The following is a 19935-nucleotide window of genomic DNA, read 5'->3' as shown; positions in this document are numbered from 1 at the left end:
TGATATTTATACCAATTTAATTATCTTTGTTGATTCGCCCGATATATCGTGGGGCAGAAAAATTGCGGAACTTGTGGATCTTCGTTGTGTTAATTGCAAATTAACGAGTGGCAAATCATCCCGCGTGCAGGGATCATTACGATGGTATTTAATTAAACCGCGCCGGGTCAGGCAATCACACGCGACTTAATTCCGCCTCGTAATCGTGAATTTTTCCAACATTCTGCGCCCCATCGGGATGCGTCCCGACTCCGCGAGTCCGGGTTATCGCTGGGTGTCGCAAGAGCGGCGCCACGCAGTTGCAAAAGTCATTTTCCGGCCGGGAATGCTATTATTTCATCCCGCATTTCTTTCTCTGCCGCGAACGTCTAAACTAGATAGATAGACGGCATTTTATTGAAAATCTAGAACAGGTCTCTCTTCCCGGAGTCTACAGATTAATCAGGAAACGGATTATTTTCGCGATAGCAATTACGCGATAAATTAAGGCGAGTCGAGTGCAAACGCACTTGGAATTTCGTAAAATTGCGAAAGAGCGTCGCGCCTTATTAATGTAAATCGACGAGCCTCGAAAGTTATTGCGAAATAAAAAAAAACTATTTTCCACAGCTCGGCGTCGAAGACGCGATATTTTTCTTGCCGATAAAGACTTATCTACGGACTCGCTAATGTGCGTTGCAAGCGAAATTATGTGCATGCGCGCAGGTGGAACACTGCTGCGTTATCGAATATTTCGTAACTTGTGTGTCTGTATGGAAATAAAGTGTAACACTCGCGACGGAGGGGAGGAAACGGAGAACGAGAGAAACGGAAGCGGCGCGCACGGAGCGTCACGTGATAAGTTTCTCGCGTTATCCCGCGATATCGTCCACAGGAATTACCGGGGACCAAAAGAAATCGAAACAAACTCCGACGTTTCCATGTACCTTCAAGGCATGTGTCCACGATGCTAAAAATTTGGGCCAAGTTCTTTAAAACGTATCAAAGTAGCTTTTCGCATCGCCGAGTGCAACTGGCAGAAATGTATAAATAGCACTTGATGAAATATACGTTCGAGTTATCGACGTCGGATTAATTTTGATCGATCGCCCACAGGAGGCTCGATATATTTAGACCGGTAGAAACTGCTGAATTCGACGCTAATTTCACGTCGTAAATCAGGACGAAGGACCTCCGGTTTACGCGGACGCGCGACCCTTTATTTGCGCCTGGGACCAGGTTAAAAGGAAGATCCGGGAAACGTTCCGTCGGAAGGAAGGTGAAACTCGCCGAAAAAAAAAGCGAGTCGACATCTCTTCTGTTAGCACAGTTGTTCTCGTCGTCGTGAAACGTCGGAAAATCGAGGCCGCTAAGGAATCTCGCAAACACATAAATCGGTCAATAAACGCCGGCTGCGCACCTGTAAGACGTCGCTTTCGCTCTCTCGCGACCTCCGAAATTTCGATAAGGCGAACCTGAAGAAGAACCGAAAGTCGAACGCGCGATTGTGCGCGCAGCGAAAAGGCGGGCGGTGGGGAAAATAATCCTCGAGCCCATTATCGTAATATTTTCTGGGAAAACATCGTCAAAATTCCACGGAGATTTTGCGACTTTACAGTATTATCCCCATGATTTTTTTTCTACAAAAGTTTTAGTTTCATTTTTTAGGATATAACATATTTTGATAGAAAAACTAATCATATAACAAGTTTGTATAAATATTCATTATAATATTTGGCGCAATTTGGCGACATCACTACTTTTGTAGAGAGGATAAAAATGTTATTTTTTTAACAAAATTTCTTCAAACATTTAAATCGCACAGTTCTTGCTCGGTTCGCACGCTTGAACTTGGCGTCTTTTCGTTACCTTTTCCTTAAAAAGGTAATTTTTTGAGGTTCATCGTTACATCAGTCATTAACAAAAGCATTTCTTAAGGAATATACGATTAATCTTGCCCCGATCGACGAGAGATCCGTCGCGCGATCTTTCGAGATTACGCGAGTTTGAGAATCAAGAGCCGAGATTGATATATTTCTATCAAAATAAATTCGGCCGTGTTGAAGAGTTTACGTTCCCCGGACACGATTCGACGCCGTCCGAGCAAATTCCAACATCCATCGTTATCTGTATTTAATGTAACAACAATCTCGCCGATTTCCACGGCGGTGCGCGAGTTCTCGCGATTTATCAGCGGCCGATCGGAGATCCCGATAACATCGCGCTATCTCTGCCCTGGTCTCCGCGAAATTATCGCACGCTTTCCGTATCGGCGCGCGGCACGTTCGCGGCGCGACGTGGAAGCGCCGATAAAGTCTTCGCGAATCGGATCGACCGCGAAGATCGCTTCCGCCTCGCGGAACGGTGCGCGCGCGCACGCGTCGCGATTAAGTCACCTTCTGTTTTACACGAGAGGCACGGGCACGTGATAAGCGCACGTCGATAATCCACGTTCCTCGATACCTGTCGTGCGTCAAACGCATAAATATTTGGGAAGGGCCCCGGCAGAATTTATCTCTTCGAGGATGTCGGATTTTGGCGAATTAAGAAAGCGGAAAATGTGACGGCGCACTCGACATTCCGTTCACAAGATTACAATGTTTTATTGCAACATACACGGGGAGAATTTTCTCTCGAAAAATTCCACCGAAAATCATGTTACCGCGCGATAACGCGGCACTTTGAAGAATATGAGAGTTTTTTTCAAATTTTACCATACATTTTACTAGTGATTATATTTTTGCTAGTTAAAATTTCGAGAAACTCATAAAGCTCTTCGAAATGCCGTGTTGGTCCACGATTACATGATTGGAAGGTAAATTTTCAGAGAAAATTCTCTCCGTGTGCCAATTTAGTTTTCTCAGAATATCATTTCTTCTTTGTGTGTTAATTATTTAAAAATAGCCTTTTTACAAAAGGTAAAAAAAGACGCCAAGTATAAGCGCCATCCAATCAAGAATTATGTAATTTAATTACTTGGATATATTTCGTTAGGAAAAACATTTTTATTGTTCTTACAAAAGTAATGATATCATCAAATTGCGCCAATTAAAATGGACATTTATACAAACTAGATACTTAATTATTTTTGATATTAAAATGTTATATCCGAGCGTAAGATTTTACCGAAAGAAATAAAGGCGACGATGATATTAATGAGACAAATTTTTAATGCTTACTCAATAAAAATATAATGCAAACCACTTTAATACAAATAAACATTTTATTAAAAGGTGGCCTTTTCTAATTTGATTGTTGGATACATATCGGTCCTGATTCACGACAGTATTGTTTATATTTTGTTCGATATTTAAACGTGCAATCCGTCAATGAAAAAGGCGTACAGCCCGAATAAAAGGCAGACGAAAATGGAAGTACAAAATATTGTTCTCCTTATAACGAGAACCAAGTGCCCGTCGCTACCGTGAGGAAACGACGCGGATGTTACCGCTTCTCGAGTGAAGAGCAAATGGGAAATTATTTGGATTTCTGATTAGATAAAGAACGCGGCGTATCTGATTATCGTCGTTAACTGCGCGACCTTAACTGTACGTCCGACTGTGGAATGAAAATTGAAGAAGAAGGAGAGAGAGAGAGAGAGAGAGAGAGAGAGAGAGAGAGAGAGAGAGAGAGAGAGAGAGAGAGATTGCCGCCATTTATTACACTGCGACGTTCACTGGTTCGTTAGTGAAAAAGTTCCGGGAGTGGAGTTGCTTAGTGGAGCTCGTGATTGAAAAATCGTCCGGATGTCTTTCCTGCCTTTTTCCACATGACCTTGGACTGGTCGGCGAACTCGAGTGTTCTCGATCATCGCAAGCTCGGCGCTTGCATCGTCACGTCCTCGCGAATTCACGAGCAAGTTGGTGAACCGAGTTTTCCGTAGGAACGAACGTCGTTAGATTAACGGTGGATTTTCCAGCCGACGAAAGTTCGAGATTCGCCTTCCTCGCGTTTAACGCGTCGAGTTTATTCTCGACGTTGCTGTCCGTTGCGGTCCGTCAATCCTTATCGTTGAGCATAACATGATGTAGAATGATATGGTGCAATATCTAATTTCTTTTTTTGCTTCTGATTAAATCAGCGATTTACGAATCAGCCTCGCAAATAATGCGTAATTTTACAGTGAAACGAGAGATCACGTATCTGATCTTTAGCAATTTGGTTGTGCAGTTGGCATCGGGAAGTCGACAAACTTTTTGCCCTTAATTTTTTGCAAATGCGTTTCTACGCAAATCGACCGCGGTAACAGCAGTTATTAGTACTTGATTTCAGTGTACTCGATTCGCGAATCGCAAATATTAAACATTCCAAGAACTCTAGTCGGCTCCGAGAACGCTATCTTCGACTTCTCTGAAAGAGCACATCTCTCTCTCTACAAACACTATCTGCTAAACGCAAGCTATTTTCAAACTGTCGTGCAGCGCAGTTTCGATGTTTCTCGCTCGGGCTCTCATGTCCGGAAAAACTTAACGTTCATGCGGCGCTCGCATGACGAGTGCAGACGGATATTTGCGGAACGTCCCGTCGTAACAAAGCGAAGGGAAGACCGGGCGAAGAAGGAGAACGGAGCGGAGAACGTGGCGCGTTTTCAAGCCGCTACCGTGCGTTTCGTTTCGTTCGCGCTTCTCCCTCGGACTGCTCGACTTTCTCCGGTCGATCTCGGTACCGCTCGGGGGTACCAGCCCGCGGACGCCCGGACCCGCGTTTACGCGTGCAACACGCGTAACGCACGATTACGCCGGCCAGCGCGTAACTCGTGGCGCGGCCGCGTGACTGGTGATCGCCGTCGCCGATGGTGCGCAAAGATCAACGACGAAGATAACACCAAGTGCCATCGCGCTTATATTTTCCGTTAGCGTTAATGAACTCGTTCCATCGACGAGTATCAACGAACCCGTCGACGTACGAGATCATCTCGGCGGACGATCTCCGGTTCTCAAAAAGCTGCGTGTGAATCAGACCAGCGATTGTTGACTCGGCTTGAATCGACGACTGTCCTTTGGCCAACAAGAGCAAAGCAGCCGGCGATTCAATCGGCTCTCATTGGCTAGAAGACAGTCGCCAATCCAATCCGAGTCAGCAATTGCTAGTCTGATTCGGCCTCAAGATCCGAAGCGAACGTGACCGTGACGTTCGTCAGCGGCTGACAGAGGGAAGTTCTCAATTATTAGATAGGCTCCTAATATGATACAGCGTGTTTTCAACATACCATTTCACAGAACCTTCTCACAACGAGTACACGCGTCATCTGACAATGACCCAGAATAGTCCCTTGACCAGGGACTCGGCCAAAGATTCGTCTAACAATGAAGTTTCCACTAAACAGATTTCACTTCAATAAACTTAGGGTCGAAGGCCATAGAGGACCCTTCTCTGCTTGCTTTTTTATCAGCGGATGCTACGATTGACGGCAATAACATTCGTTGGCATCAGCTCGAGTTACTTGCCACATCGGGGACGCCTATTATTTTGTCCAGGTGCAGTCTCAACGTTAAGCTCGCCCGTGGCCGATTAGCTTTCGACTTCTCGGCAGAAGGTACCGGCGTGATAAAGTTACGCGATTCTCTGTACGATCGTACAAAGGGAAAGAACTATTTTCTTCTGCGCAACAGTCGCGTTAAGAGGCGGGTCAACAGCGTCATCGGCACCGAGGAGCTTCGGTAACGCGTCATGCACCGCGAACGCGTTTCCTTATTGCGGCTTATCTCCCTGCGATCGCGCCTGCGTCGATATTCGGACTTTGCGGAAACTTCCACTTTCCGCGAGGAAGCCGCGAGCACTTCGCGCGCGCGCCCGCGAAGCCCGTATCTTTCTTATTCTAACTTCATGTGTGCACAGTTGCTTAATATCCTTCGCTCAAGGCAACTTGTAGCGAATTCGGTTGGTTGCACTAGTGCGCACTGAGTGCACACTAAGCCTTGCTTACAGTCAATTCTTATATTTAAAGATCATCTTAAATACCGCTTGCAATATTGCTTATCCAGCAAAATGGTCTGTACAACGTTTACACGGATCATTTTTTGACTAAATACTCCTTGAACATGTATTTAAGACAAAGTTGGATATAAGAGATGACTATAAACAAGCCTCGGTGTGCACTTCAGTGCGCACTAGTGCAAGCAACCGAATTCACTATTCGCTGTGTGCGTAGAGACTAGTGCTGCCGCGGTTGGTGAAATATCGCATATTTTGCTGGAATAGCTGTCAATGATTGCTAATATTCAAGTTACATAAACTGTCGTGAGGTATCTTGATAGTTTTAGGTCTCTTTATAATTTCGATGAAAAAATTTTCGTTATATAACAAAACATTTGCTATAGATTTTTCATTATATGTGTAGGTTAACTTCTCTAACTTTTGCAATGAGCCTTATCATACGAACGGGATTTGTACCCATTACTCATGACATTAAATTTAATCCGAGTGCAATACCGAAAGGAAAAGCCTTAGCAATATGGCATGTAGTTCGCGTTGAAGAATTGCGCAGTAAAAATATAAGTCATTTAATAAGATGCAGTGTGAGAGATACCGCAAACGTCTGTCAATGCTACTCCGTACAAGGTACAATTACATGTAAATATTAAATGAAATTTAAGTAAAATCCCAGACAACGTTATGTCGTCTTAAAGACATCTTAAATCTGTGAAATACATTTTTATATGAATACACGCAACAATTTAAATTTCCCTTTCGCAATTTTTCCATTTTTCGATAATTGTCACTCCAGCAAATAATGCAAACTTCGGCCACCATGAGCGCCCTAAGTCCTACTTTTCCGCTATAGTATATCATCGCACGAAGCGAATTAGGCTCGATGCGTGAACATTGCGAGTGGGATATTTTTGGAGTTTTGTGGCGCCGTGTGTACACATTTATTTGATAAAAGTGTCTGTTCCGGGCGACGCTGGAAGCTATATTATCAGCGCCCGGCTCTGTTATCAAACCAAAGTAACGTCCGACGCAAGTGATCGATTGTCGCAGCAAACAATGAACGTTGACATTTCAAGCCCTGTATTACAACAATATCTAACCGGCATATCTAGTACGTGTACATCACTCGCAGAGGTTTCGAGCGCGACGTAACGTTTAAGGCAAAGTCGCGGACTTTTTAAGCGACGGAGCAACCTCGGGAGGAGTGCGTGCTCCTCCTTCGGAAATAAATAACGCGTTACGAAAGAAAGGAAGAAAGATAGAGGCGAGCGTGCCTCAGCGTCGGGTAATAGATTTCGGATGTGCGAGGTGGAGAAGCGTTAAAAGTCGCTGCCGCTCTCACAATGTCCGCTAATTACCGCATCAGTTTACATATCTCGCGCAGGTATACCGCCCGTATTAATCACCTGCGTGCGGTGGTGCACCTCAACATCGGCGGACAAAGGCAGCGGCCGATAAAGCGTCCACGTGCGTGCGCGCGCGCATACGAGCGCGCGGGCGAGGGAGAGAGAAGGAGAAACAGGAAGCGAAGGAACCCGGAAGGGTACGGCGTGGCGCGAGGAGGAAGAGAGGCCGCGCGGAGAGCCGGGTGTCCGATAGAGAAGGAGGAGATAAGGCGCTCCGCGCGCGTTCTTGAGCGTTATACATGATAAATCTTAAATCCTGGCTCGAACGCGCGCGCCAAGGACCTTCCTTCTTCCTCCTTTCCACCGCGCGCGAACCGATTCCGCGTACCTCCTTGTACGCGGCCTCTCTTCCTGGTTGTATTTTCAGACGTGCACCCACACAAGGTCGCGGAGCGTACGTACACACACACGTGGACCCACGTCACCCGCCTCGTCGCCTCGGGCGTGCATCGATACCCCGTTATTTTTACCCAATTGGTGAACAGGGAATAGGCACCGCCGTGCCACGCGATACTTTTTTTTTCCGGGTTCCGTCGTCGCACGCAACCGCTCGCGAGACGAAATAAAATAATTCCGTAAGATAGAACGCGCACGAAAATATGTAATTAGGAGAGTAAAATCGTTTTCCAATACCGATACTTCAAGTATCGATAATATCGCGCCGCTGCTCCCAATTCCCGCGTGACTCGTTCGTCGCGCTATTTATTAACAGTCGACCGTGTCGAGATATTACCGCGTTCGTAAAATTGAGACAACGGCGCGCGATACCGTTTTTCCTGCTGGATTACTTACGAGAGCCATTCAGAATTTAGCCTTAAAGCCTCTTCTGTCCACGTTGCCAGAAATCAGTCCGAGATCTCGATCCGAGAAATATGTAGCCAATCAACTCGCGTCTTTTACAGCAAAGCTGTAGTTGATTGGCCGCGCACCTCTTGACTCGAGATCTCGGACCAATTTCTGGCATCGCGAACACGAGGCTTACAAGTCACTTGATCTAAAGCCACGCGATACTATTTTTCCTGCTAGATTGCTTACGTGAACCAATAAGGATGCAGAGTTCTAGACCAGGTGAGTTAAGGCTGAATCCTGATTGGCTCTCGTAAGCAATCCAGCAGGAAGAATAGTATCGCGTGGCCGTTGGCTTCAGGTCCAGTGACTTAAGCCTCGTGTCCACGATGCCAGAAATCTCGATTCAAGAAATGCGTAGGGAAAATGGTATCGCGTGCCGTTGACTTAATTTTTTACTCTCGAACTCTTCTTTCTGACAACCATCGCTCCGCGATTGGCCGCGCTTTCCGAATAATTGTTCGATCCCGGCGGTTCTTGTGCCGCGGCGATTATTGCGCCGGGAGCGTGACATGCGGACGTGTCGGCGCCGTTCACGCTTAATTATCGATATATACTGGCGGACTGGTCCGCTCTAATGAATGATCCCGCGCGTAATTGACGAGAGCGATCGTTATCACGCGGTATCGTGTTATTAATGCACAGTAATCGTCGTCCGCGCAGATCATTTCGCGCGATACGAGTCGAAACTCGCCCTCGCCGTTGACGCGCGCCGACATTTTTGCCTTTCCCGCCGCGTTGCGAAACGCGCTCCGTTTCGGTCCGCCGTCGCGCATCCGCCTGTGCGTGCGTGCATCCGCGGGCGCGCGGCACTTACCTACTTCCTCCTCGAGACCGGAGGAGACGCCGACGTCAGAGCGAAGTTGTTACGCCGCTCGGAACAATTTCCTGGCGAGATCATCGCGCTCGTTCGTAGGTACTAAGTAAAAAGCGTACTCATCGCAGTATCGATCCTCGAGGATTTTAATTGGCCGATTAATGTTTTTCCACGCGGATTAAAGTGCGACGGTGAAGTTGATAATAAATCGGGAACTTTACGCGAGGGAATGGACTCGCGTGGGGGAAAAAAAAGCGCGCAGTTTTCTACGCGATTTTCATTCGTCGCGAGAAATTAATTACCCCATTAATGCCCGTTTCCGCCGATGCGGATTAACTTTAATCTAGGTTTAAATTACTTGTTATTTTTTCCTAATTCGTAAAACTAGAACAAGACATCAAGTGAAGCCAACGGCACACGCTACTAATTTTCCTACTCGATTGCTTACGAGAGCCAATCAGGGCGCCGAGTTCTAGATCAGGTGACTCAAGGCTAAATCCTGATTGGCTCTCGCGCAAGCAATCGAATAGGAAAAATAGTATCGTGTGCCGTTGGTTTGAGGCAAACCGAGATTAAAGTTGAACTGCGTTGGAAGAAACGGGCATAAGACGCAGATGTAAGATACAAGTTGAAAATATATCGACGCATCAATCGCGAGATGGAATCTCGATGATGAGTATTTTGCAAGTTTAATTAATTTATTCTTAATAATTGGCTGCGTACCGTGCGATACGTTGCTCCCTGCGTTTCCATTGGCATCGTACGTTCGGGAATATTTTTTACTCAAGTCCTACTCGCGCACGGTTTATCGCTTATCACTCGTTGGTGCACGCAGCCCAAGATTTCGTATCTCGCAAGAGCGCGCGCATCAAGAGAGTCATCGCCGGGGACTCGTTTTGGATCGCGCAACAATGGTACCGGATCGAGCGATATCGCGAGCGAACGTACGCGCGTCGCGCGTGCGTGTGCATGCGTGTTAATCTTAACAAATCGCACATGTCGTTTCCTTATACGCGGGTTACGCAATCGGTCGTTTGTGTGTACGTGCCAGCGGGCCGATATGAATAAGGCATAACGAACCTCTGACATTAAGGGGGCCGCGACGACCGAGGAGAGACAACGACGACGACGATGACGACAAGTGGCAACGCAACCGACGTCCTGTAGGACGGCGAGACCGCGCGAGACGATGAGGTGGATATGACGAGGCCTAATCACGGATCCTTTGCCGACACGCCGGCTGACCGATTACGCGCCCCGAGGTGCGTCGTGCTTGACTGACGGGAATGAAATTGTCGCCCGGGGAGGAGAAAACGTTTTTACGTTTTATCGCTCCGCGAACGTGTTCTTTTCGCCGACGAGCCGCCCGCGTGCGCAGATTGCGGCGGCGTTTCGCATGAGGCGCACGTGGTGTCACCTCATGCATTTCAACTCACGGTCGGCGCGATTTAAATACAATCATCGCGTCTCGTCGCGGCGGGAAAGAGGCCGCCGATTCCAAGCCGCGGGAGACGAATCGCGAATATCTTTGTGATCGAACGCACTGCTCTAGCGGTTTTATCTTCGCACCGAAAAACGAGAGGCTCGTGTTACACTTGTCGTACGACAAATTTTTCAAGCGCATTGATTGCCTCCAGAATAGAAAAGTTCTCTAGAAATTTTCTATTTTGCTGCCAGTCAACATACTTGAAAACTTTGTCGTACGACAAATATAATAGCACCCTAAGGCTCGTATTGCATTTGTCGTACGACAAATTTTTTAAACGCATTGATTGCCTCTAGAATAGAAAAGTTCTCTAGAAATTTTCTATTTTGCTGCCAGTCAACATGTTTGAAAACTTTGTCGTACGACAAATGTAATAGCGCCCTAAGGCTGGTATTACATTTGTCGTACAAACAATTTTTTGAGTGTGTTGATTGGCTGTGGAACAGAAAAGTTCCCGAGTCTCTAGAAATTTCTATTCTGCAGCCAGTCGACACGCTTGAAAAAATTTGTCGTACGACAAATGTAATATTAGCCTAAGGGCCTGAACAGAAAGATTGTCCTAAGTATACGATTCTGTCGTAAGACTTAGGTCGGTGTCGGAAAAATTGTAGACGTATGTCATATTCATCGCGTCGCAAGACGACATACGTCTACGACATACGTCTACGATATACGCCTACGACAATTCTTTCTACGTTGACTCCCGAAACCGACTTACGTCTTACGACAATCTTTCTGCTCAGGTCCCAATAGGTTTGCGTAAAGCGCACTTTGGTAAGGCCTGTTATTACAATACGTCATTTGTCGCTGTCGGATGTCGGAACGTAGCCGATGGTCCAATGAGAAAATTAATTTTTTTGTAGTAATTTTCTTATTGGACCATCGGCTACTTCCCGACATCCGACGTGTTGTAATTTGCTCGTCTGCGATTCGCACGCGTCTTCCGCGACATCGGACGAGAATCCGGAGATCCGCTTCCAGCGATGTTTACATGTTCGGCGCGAGGCACGTGGCCTTTGCGTTACGCGCGATGGCGAATGACAGTCACTACCTGAGCCGCGCTATCTACACGCACACGATTATCGCACTCGCTTCTACGCGAAGACTCCCGAGCCATTCGACGCGCGACAACGTAAACACATTTGCAACGGCGATCGGTCAAGAGCTTTTTCGCGTCGGGAAACCCGGTCGTTAAGTTGCAAGATCGATCGTAAACAAGACGGTATAATCAAGGTCACCCTGCAGGTCCTCCACGTGACGGCAACACCATTCGGTTGAGAAAAGAGGAGAGGAAATATCGGAACGAAAAGACAGAGAGAAAGGGACGCTCAGGGAAAGAGAAGAAAGATATATGGCGATAAGACAGACTGATAGAGAAACGAACTTATCTGTTTCGTGAATTGGGTGAACTTTTCATCTTTTAAGTCGGTGGTTAATTCTTTTCCATCGACAAATACGAAAGACGAAAAAGAAATCGATCAATTGTAGTTAAATCTGAGCAACATTGTGAGGCATGTCGTTTAGTTTATCTTTCGTTTAAAAAAATATATACATGTGTGGTCGGTTTGCGTCATGTAATTAAAATTATATTAAAATTCGTGGAGTGGAGAGAGCGGAAGAACTCAGGCCCGTGTCGAGAACGGAAAAGAGGTGCTCCGCGAGTTCGCGGGAGTTTTCAAGAACCTAAGCATATATTGTATTACGCAAATGCCGTGACGTGGCGCGGCAAGAAATAGGCAACGCGGAAATGTCAACGTTACCTCGTCGCGATCGAGCGCGCTTCCGGTGCGTTCCCCGTCCTTCAGTCGCGTACCGGAAGTCTCGAGCGGCGTCGCGGTTGCAACTTTTTGCCGTCTCCTCCGTCGCGATTCGCGAAGCGATCGGTTCTCCTTTCTTCCGCCGCGAAGAAAAAGAAACGAACATTCGCGGGAGAAACACGCGAACGGAACCGCAGAATCCGGTGTTTTCTTCTTCGCCTTGCCTTGCGAGGGGAAAAAATATACGCGCAATTATCGCTCCCTTCATCTCTCGCATTCCGATACGCGAAAATTGGCGCGGCCGAAACTGCAAAACCGGCAGTTTAAAATCCCCTCCCTCCCCCAAATGATCGATTTCAAAGCGATGGCCATCAAAGATGCATTTTCACATTTGTGGATCGTTCAGCTTGTAATTCAGAGTTAATAGTCGTCAAGAAGCACGCAAAAGCAACGTCACGAGGCAGATGCGATGCGAAGGCGATTCCTCAAATCCATCCCTCGTCGCCGCCTCGAGTAGCCGCTTTAATTAGCCGAGGCGCAAAAAAAAATCGCCGACCGAAAGGAGTAGCACCTGAGTATAAGGCCGCTCGCTTACTCGGTATTTAAAGAGGAGAGGGGAGGGAGGGGAGGGAGGGACCGAAGAGACGACCAGGATTTCCTGGTGCGAGACAACGGCACATCGACCTTCGCATGCCGAGGTTCCTGCCTTCTTCCCTCGGGGCAATTCTCTCTCTCTCTCTCTCTCTCTTTCTTTCTCGCTTCTCGAGCGATCATCGCGCCGCAATTGTATCGCCGAGGGCTTCCTCCAGATCATTTTTCGAAGTGTCAAACGAGAGTTTCTTTGCTGAAAATATTCGGGAACCCATCGATCGTCGAATCTCGAACGGAAAAGGAGCCAAATAGTGGCACGACCGGTCTCCTCTTCGAAGAGATTTGAAATTAATTTTCATCCGCTTGTTTTCACTTTTTCTTGTTCACGGCAGCAATCGATGTGATAAATGCGCGGTGGTCGGTAGGAAATGGCACAATTGTACGGAAGAACAAATTAAAATGGAGGCGCAAGTTCATGTTTCTAGAATAAAGCTGCTCATTTTTCGCTAAGTAGTCGAACAGCGATAATAAGCATGTAAACCGGCGTGACAGTATCGGTTACAATAGTTGCGTATAATTTTACCTCGATAATATCGAACGCGTGGTGACGTCAATAGGCCTTTTTCTATCGTAAGTCCGCTTATTACGAGACGCATTAAATCGGATCGTAACCGCGATTTTTTCGTGTCACGATGTCACGAGTCGGAGTGCAAGAAGCTGTAACACGCCGCGACATTAGGCGCGATTATGCACCGATATATCAATAATTATACGTAATCGCGGCGATCCAATTACAGATTCGAAACATATGGTTATCGTGGGAAATAATCGTTATCGAGATGAGGAAGCCACTTTGCTCTATGCTACATTTTGCAATTAGCTTTTTCTTCTCGCGTCCTAATGTAATGCTGGCGCGAGGTCTTCCGACCGCTGTTCTGGACCACGATATGCGTAATTCTTATCTTGTATAACTGGTATAAATCTTACGAAGTGACTCATTATCAATCTGAACTTTTTGACCCGCTCGTCTGAACCTCGAAGGCTACAACTGCTCGAGACACTTCTGGTTCCGGTACATCACGAGTGATGGGAAAAGGATTGAGTTTCTGAGCAATGAAATGTGTGTGTGTGTGCGTGGAGAGGTTTCGAAATGAACAGCATAACGCGAACTTCGGGTCCGAAACTGAGAATCCCGTGCACGTCGTGCGCTATAAGGAGTTTCGCTTAGCCGCTCTCGGGTCCCCGCGAGCCGACGTCGAGAACGAAATAGCTTCGTCGACGTCGATGGAAATACGTTATGTAAATCCACGTTTCCTGCCGGCTTTCATTCTTATGCCTCCACATTCTATGCTAATAGTTGATGAACGTCTGCGAACCGGTCGCCGATCAGGAAATGGAGAACGACGACGCCTCGAAACTCTACCGTCGCGACGCTTCTCTGCTCATCTCCTCTTTCTCTCCTTTTCTCTGCCTTCTTCCGGTCTTCTCGACTCGTTTTTCCTCTGTCTTCTTGAATCATCTTTGCCGGCTTCGTGTTGCAAGAAGTCGGCGTGTAACTGTAATCTGGCGCTATTATCTTCCGTCGTTCTACATCGGCGAGCCGATCGTTAGGTGAAGTAGAACGCTATATATCAGGGATCGATTTTCGACGGTATAGACACGGAAGATTGCACTTTACGTCACACAGTGTCGCGTCTCCATAGTCGCAAATAAATATAGAGATCACTTTCGTGCGCCTGTAGCGTCGAAATGACGCCAGCGTCGTTTCGTGTTACGCTAAGCAGATCGAACGATAATGTCGCGTCTAGGATTTAATAGAGCCATAATCTTCGGAGGGAGGAATGATGCGCCGCGTAACGATGCCAACACATTTGACTGCTTATCAAACCACGAAGACGTATTTATTTCGTGGAGGAACGTCCTCTATTATGAGGTAGACTCCTAATATGAGATAGCGGGGTTTCTGCAAAATTAATAGCCGTCGTCCGTTGGTTCCGTCACGAGATTATCGCCCTTGGAGTGAAATCTGTTTGGTGGAAGATTCATTGCTGGATATCGCGCAGTCGTTGCGGAAAAAGATCTGTGATAAAATTCGGGCGTTGAACACCTGCTATCTCATATTAGAAGCCTGTCTCGTGACTCTCCTCCATCGACACGAAAGATTTGCGAGACTACACATATGCAATTTCGGTTTACATCTACGGCACAATCGAGTTACCTCGTTACGCAGGATTTTTGCAGATTAGACACGCTGAATAAGCTTGATTTATTTCTTGTGTTGCAGAAGCCATCAGTAGACCCGAGAGCGTGTTATGAAATTGCTGCCAATTCAGATATCGCAGCTACCGTCGGTTTCCGCTGCGGCCGGAATGACCGGAATGGAGCCTCGGCTGCCTCCCGGTATATCCCTGCCTTTCGGTACAGATTGGGTCTGGAGGGCCCAGTATGGGCCTTCGATGGGTTTCCCGCCTACGACACACCCACCGTCCAATCCCCTTTTGGACTTCAAAACACATCTACCAACGAGCCTGGGTAAATATTTGCGAGACCACGAATATTCTTCCTTTGCGAGTTTATAAAAGAAAAGTCTCGATTTCAGGTTTTGTAGCATTGTCACGAGTAGACTTGATTTCGTGTGAAAACGAAGCTAAAGAATATATCCTTTAACTGCCTCGATTTTTCTTTCGTTAGACAATTTGAGATTCAGACTGTTCGCGTGAATATATCGACTTTGTGAAGGATATTAATGAATTAATAAGTGAATTAGTTGCAAACGTATGGGCAATATTAATCGCATAGTGGTGACAAAGGTCACCGCGAACACGACCAATGGTACCTTCTCTCCTTTCAGTGTCCGACCCTAGACTGTGGTCGCGGGAGGACGTAGCGGCGTTCCTGCGGTGGGCCGAAAGGGAATTCGACCTGCCGCCGTTCGACATGGACGTGTTCCAGATGAACGGCAAGGCCCTGTGTCTGTTGACCAAGGCCGATATGGGCGAGAGGTGTCCGAGCGCCGGCGACGTGCTGCACAACGTGCTGACCATGCTGGTGCGCGATTACAGTCAGCTACAGAGATGCCTGCCGAGCAGCCCGGTGACACCTACCAGACCGTCCATGTATCCGCAGAGTCCGCACTCGCATCCGCCTACGCCAACGTGGACGGAGACGCAGCCGTACGCCTCGAATCTCGCCTCGTTGATGTCGGCGAATTCGGTGACGCTGTCGCCGGCGCCGTCCGTGGACAGTCAGTCGGGCTCGCCCAGCCACGCGACCGACGCGAACCAGACGCAGGTCTACAAGGTCTACAAGAGCGACTCGGACGAGGACAACACTCATCAGGTGTCGAGCGGCAACAGCAGCCCGCCGGCTACGCCGACCGCCCTGACGGCGCAGAGGCTCAGCGAGGTGAGCGTCAAGGACCAACCGAGCCCGACGTTACCGCATCAATTGATGCCGCTGACGCCCGGTGCCTTCCGCTCGGCCGCCGGCGCGCCCAGAGAGTTCTTCCCCAGCGACTCGTCAGAGCCCAACACGAGTTAGTATCTGCAGTTGTCCGCGATTTTCAGTCGTATCGCCGAAAAGTAGCTACCGTTCTTTTTTTAGACCACGCGAATTTACCGTAAAAATAGATAAGAAGTGCCGCAATCTTTCAGGCGTTCCTCTTTTTTTGAGCTTTCAATTAATATCGAACGACAACGATGTAGAGTACTTTATTAAGTGTAGAATGTACCGTTGCCTTAATCCTCCCATGATTATTATTCATATTGTAGCACAATTTGCGCCGTTCTGTTTAGACGGAAGACTGCTCTGGGACTTCCTTCAGCAATTGCTGAACGACCCCGCGCAACGGTACCAGCATTACATCTCGTGGAAAAGTCGGGAAACCGGCGTCTTCAAGATCGTCGATCCGCCTGGTCTGGCGCGACTCTGGGGCATCCAGAAGAATCATCTCTCTATGAATTACGATAAAATGAGTAGAGCTCTGCGTTATTACTACCGTGTCAACATACTTAGAAAAGTCCAAGGCGAACGACACTGTTATCAGTGAGTATTATTATTACAATAAGTAATTGGTCTACGATTTCTGTAGAAAAGAATGCGAGAGATGCATGGAATGATTCAATTTCGAAATGATTTCAATAAAATATATTAGAATCCACTTTTTATCGCTGCTATTAAACGCGACGACTTTACAAATACAAATTTCGCATTTAGAGTACGCAAAAGTTGTTGTACGGACAAAAAGACGTGAATGGGTCGTCTTTGTTCCTTGCAGATTCCTGCGTAATTCGGTCGAGTTGAAGAACATCAAGAACATATCATCGCTACGCCATCAGATGCGAATAAAGTCGGAGCCGGAGGAGGAGAGGGCTCTCGCCGGAAGTCCCGAAGCGGAACCGGAAGCGGACATGCCGACGGACCTCTCGATGTCCAGTATGAGCCAGCCGTCGAGCGAACAGCAGCAGCCCCTGTCGTTGCACGACCCACCTGCCAAGTACAGAAGTCACGCGTATAATCTCGTTAAGACCGAACAGGAGCAGGAAGAGAGGAAGTGACGCGGGACCTAGCGATGGTAGGAACGCAATGATCGTGCGTAATCATTAATCACACCACAGCGGTCTGGGAGCCGGCGGCAAAGTGACCTCGACCTAAGAAGGGATCCACATTGGCAGCAGGTCGATGGGTGACGGAATGAAATTGGAGATCGATCAAACCAGCATCTACTCCGTCTGGTTCACGGGAAAGTGGTATCATCTGCATGAAGCATACGTGAAGATCTTCAAGACGGAGAAAGGCGGAGCCCGAAAAATCTAATTCATCGACGAAGTTCGGGAAGATGCAATAACGAAGATTAGATCTAATCTCGGAAGTGGTTAGTTGACGCAGAGAAATATGCCATGACGGCTTGAGAGTTTGTCGAATGCAGTCATTAATAAATGGTAGGGCGCTCGAACATGTTATGAGACTTTCGGCGAACAATCGTCAAAATGGAAGAAGACACAAGCGAACATTTACGTTTATTCAATTCACAGAGGCACATTAACGCTCTAGGGAGATGAGGGTTTCTTTCAAGATCGAGAAATTAAATTTGACGCCCTTTGTGCCCAGCCTCTATGTGTTTGTCGGGGATTTAAAGTTGCAATCGCGCAGAATCCTTCCCCATTTTCGTCGTTACGTGTAAGAGTGCGATAAGAAGTACAAGAGAGTATCCCACTCGCGGAGCAAATCGGACAACGATTTGCCCCGCTCCCCCCCACCTCTTCGCCCTCACGTAGATTTGTGTTGAGTGCCGATAATGACAGATGCTTCGATGTGAAGCTGAATCTTCGCGGATATTCCGCCCTATCCCTCTCCACACTCCCTCCTCGTAACGGGACAAACCATCCGTACAGGGCAATTTCCCTTCCACTTTTACAACGACGAGATGTGTATGAGACGTCTTGGGTGCACTTAAAGAACATACACACGACGATACAATGTACAAAGAATGCCAGGAGAACTGTTACCAGGTCTTTCCTTCCTTACACGTTTCTCTTTTCTCCTTTCCTTTCTCTCTTAATCTTAAGTATATACTCTGTGATGTACTATTTTTTTTTTGCTGAAAGGTAGTTCGTGAATAAGGTCAATTCCAAAGAGAGATTCTACTTGATTTGAGACATTCAGTATAAATGCATCACAGAACAATTGCGTTATTAACGTTTCCATGGTTTTCGAAGTGCAAAGAGCTTGACAAAATCTTTTCACGACAGTTCAATAGTTGTGTACATCTATGACGTAGATCGGATTCGAGAAGAAGGATTTAACTGGATTTTCTCAGGCTCTTACTGTATATGCGCCGAAACGGTTCTCCGTTACTTTCATGTATTTGTGCCAAGAACATTTGCCGTTTAATAAGAGAGAGCGTTTGTATTTAGTCGACTGTTCCAAAAACACCTCGGTATATCACGATTTTGGAACCAATATTGCATCCTTTGTGCTCGATGTACGCGTTGTATCAAGGACGCGCCATAATCGAGTGTCGTATAATCAATTATGCGTTGTAGCAACTGTATATAAACCGAATTAATGAACTGAACTATTGAATTGTAGAATGCGAATGAGAACCCTAAGATGAATATTAGGAGAGTAGTGCAAGAATTTTAACGGAATTTCGGGGCCAGAGTTAGAATATATAAATTTATCTATAGAACAAAAAAATATATATATACATATATTTTACTATCAAAATTTATATTCGAAATTTCTATATTTGTTGCATGTGTGATTGTGGCTTACATTCCACGACTCTTTATCCAAGGTTTGTCCGCGTGATAAACCACGAAAGTTCGCGAGAGAGAGAGAGAGATAGAGAAAATGTGAGGTAACAAGACGCATATACAATTAGGAGGCAGATTTTAAGGAGATTGCTAATTGTATTTTTGCACTTGAAATTATAAAATTGAAAATATAAAGCCCGAGAGATGTAAAGTTGAGAAAAATACGAGAGAATCGAAGTGTGAGTGCGAGCGAAAGAGAGAACGAGAGAATGAATGAGGTATGATATAAAATGACATATTGGAATATATATCTGGCTTCTTGTATACTGTGATCTCTATACTACATATAATGCAGATAAAGTATATATAATTGAATAGGGATTATTTAGATAAAGTGCGTGTCATCATCATGTTACACACATTAGATAAAACGTTCTATCTAAAGATTGCGTGATGTTATCAAGGTAAGATATATATGTATATATCTATCTATCTATAATGATACACATGTATGATACATTCACCTATATATACATGTGTAAAACATGTGTATGTATATGTACACATCTATTATATTAAACATACGTATATCATTATAGATATGTGTATATATATCTATATACAGGGTGTCCTGAAATTCGCGAATCAAAATACCATAGTAAGAAAGTCGTCGAAAAAATAAATTAAAAAGTTATTTACCATTTTTCGTTCCGAGCAGTAGTTTTTTTTACATAAAAAGGTTCAAAACAGGCCAATCATACATTACGGTTGAACGGAAACCTGTCCGTGAGTCGCGCGTCGATAGTGTTAATGCACTAACACTATCGACGCGCGACTCACGGACAGGTTTCCGTTCAACCGTAAT

At 46.3% G+C, this 19935-nt stretch overlaps 1 protein-coding gene across 1 annotated transcript in view; it reads left to right on the top strand.

Moving 5' to 3' along the window:
* LOC105567684 (ets DNA-binding protein pokkuri) overlaps nt 1–19665 on the top strand; it is a 54118-nt gene extending 34453 nt beyond the window's left edge. The window contains exons 2-5 of the mRNA XM_012022747.1: nt 15098–15345; nt 15665–16348; nt 16608–16857; nt 17090–19665. Of these exons, the coding sequence (XP_011878137.1) occupies nt 15126–15345; nt 15665–16348; nt 16608–16857; nt 17090–17369 (1434 nt within the window). The 5' untranslated portion in view covers nt 15098–15125 and the 3' untranslated portion in view covers nt 17370–19665. The remainder of the gene's footprint in view (nt 1–15097; nt 15346–15664; nt 16349–16607; nt 16858–17089) is intronic.
* Nucleotides 19666–19935: the final 270 nt, after the last annotated feature.

The sequence above is a fragment of the Vollenhovia emeryi genome, unplaced genomic scaffold, assembly GCF_000949405.1.
Source record: "Vollenhovia emeryi isolate VEMERY1.0 unplaced genomic scaffold, V.emery_V1.0 DF939135.1, whole genome shotgun sequence".
Classification (NCBI taxonomy): Eukaryota; Metazoa; Arthropoda; class Insecta; order Hymenoptera; family Formicidae; genus Vollenhovia; species Vollenhovia emeryi.
Note: the sequence above shows the minus strand (reverse complement) of the source record. Positions and strands in the feature narration are given on the sequence as shown.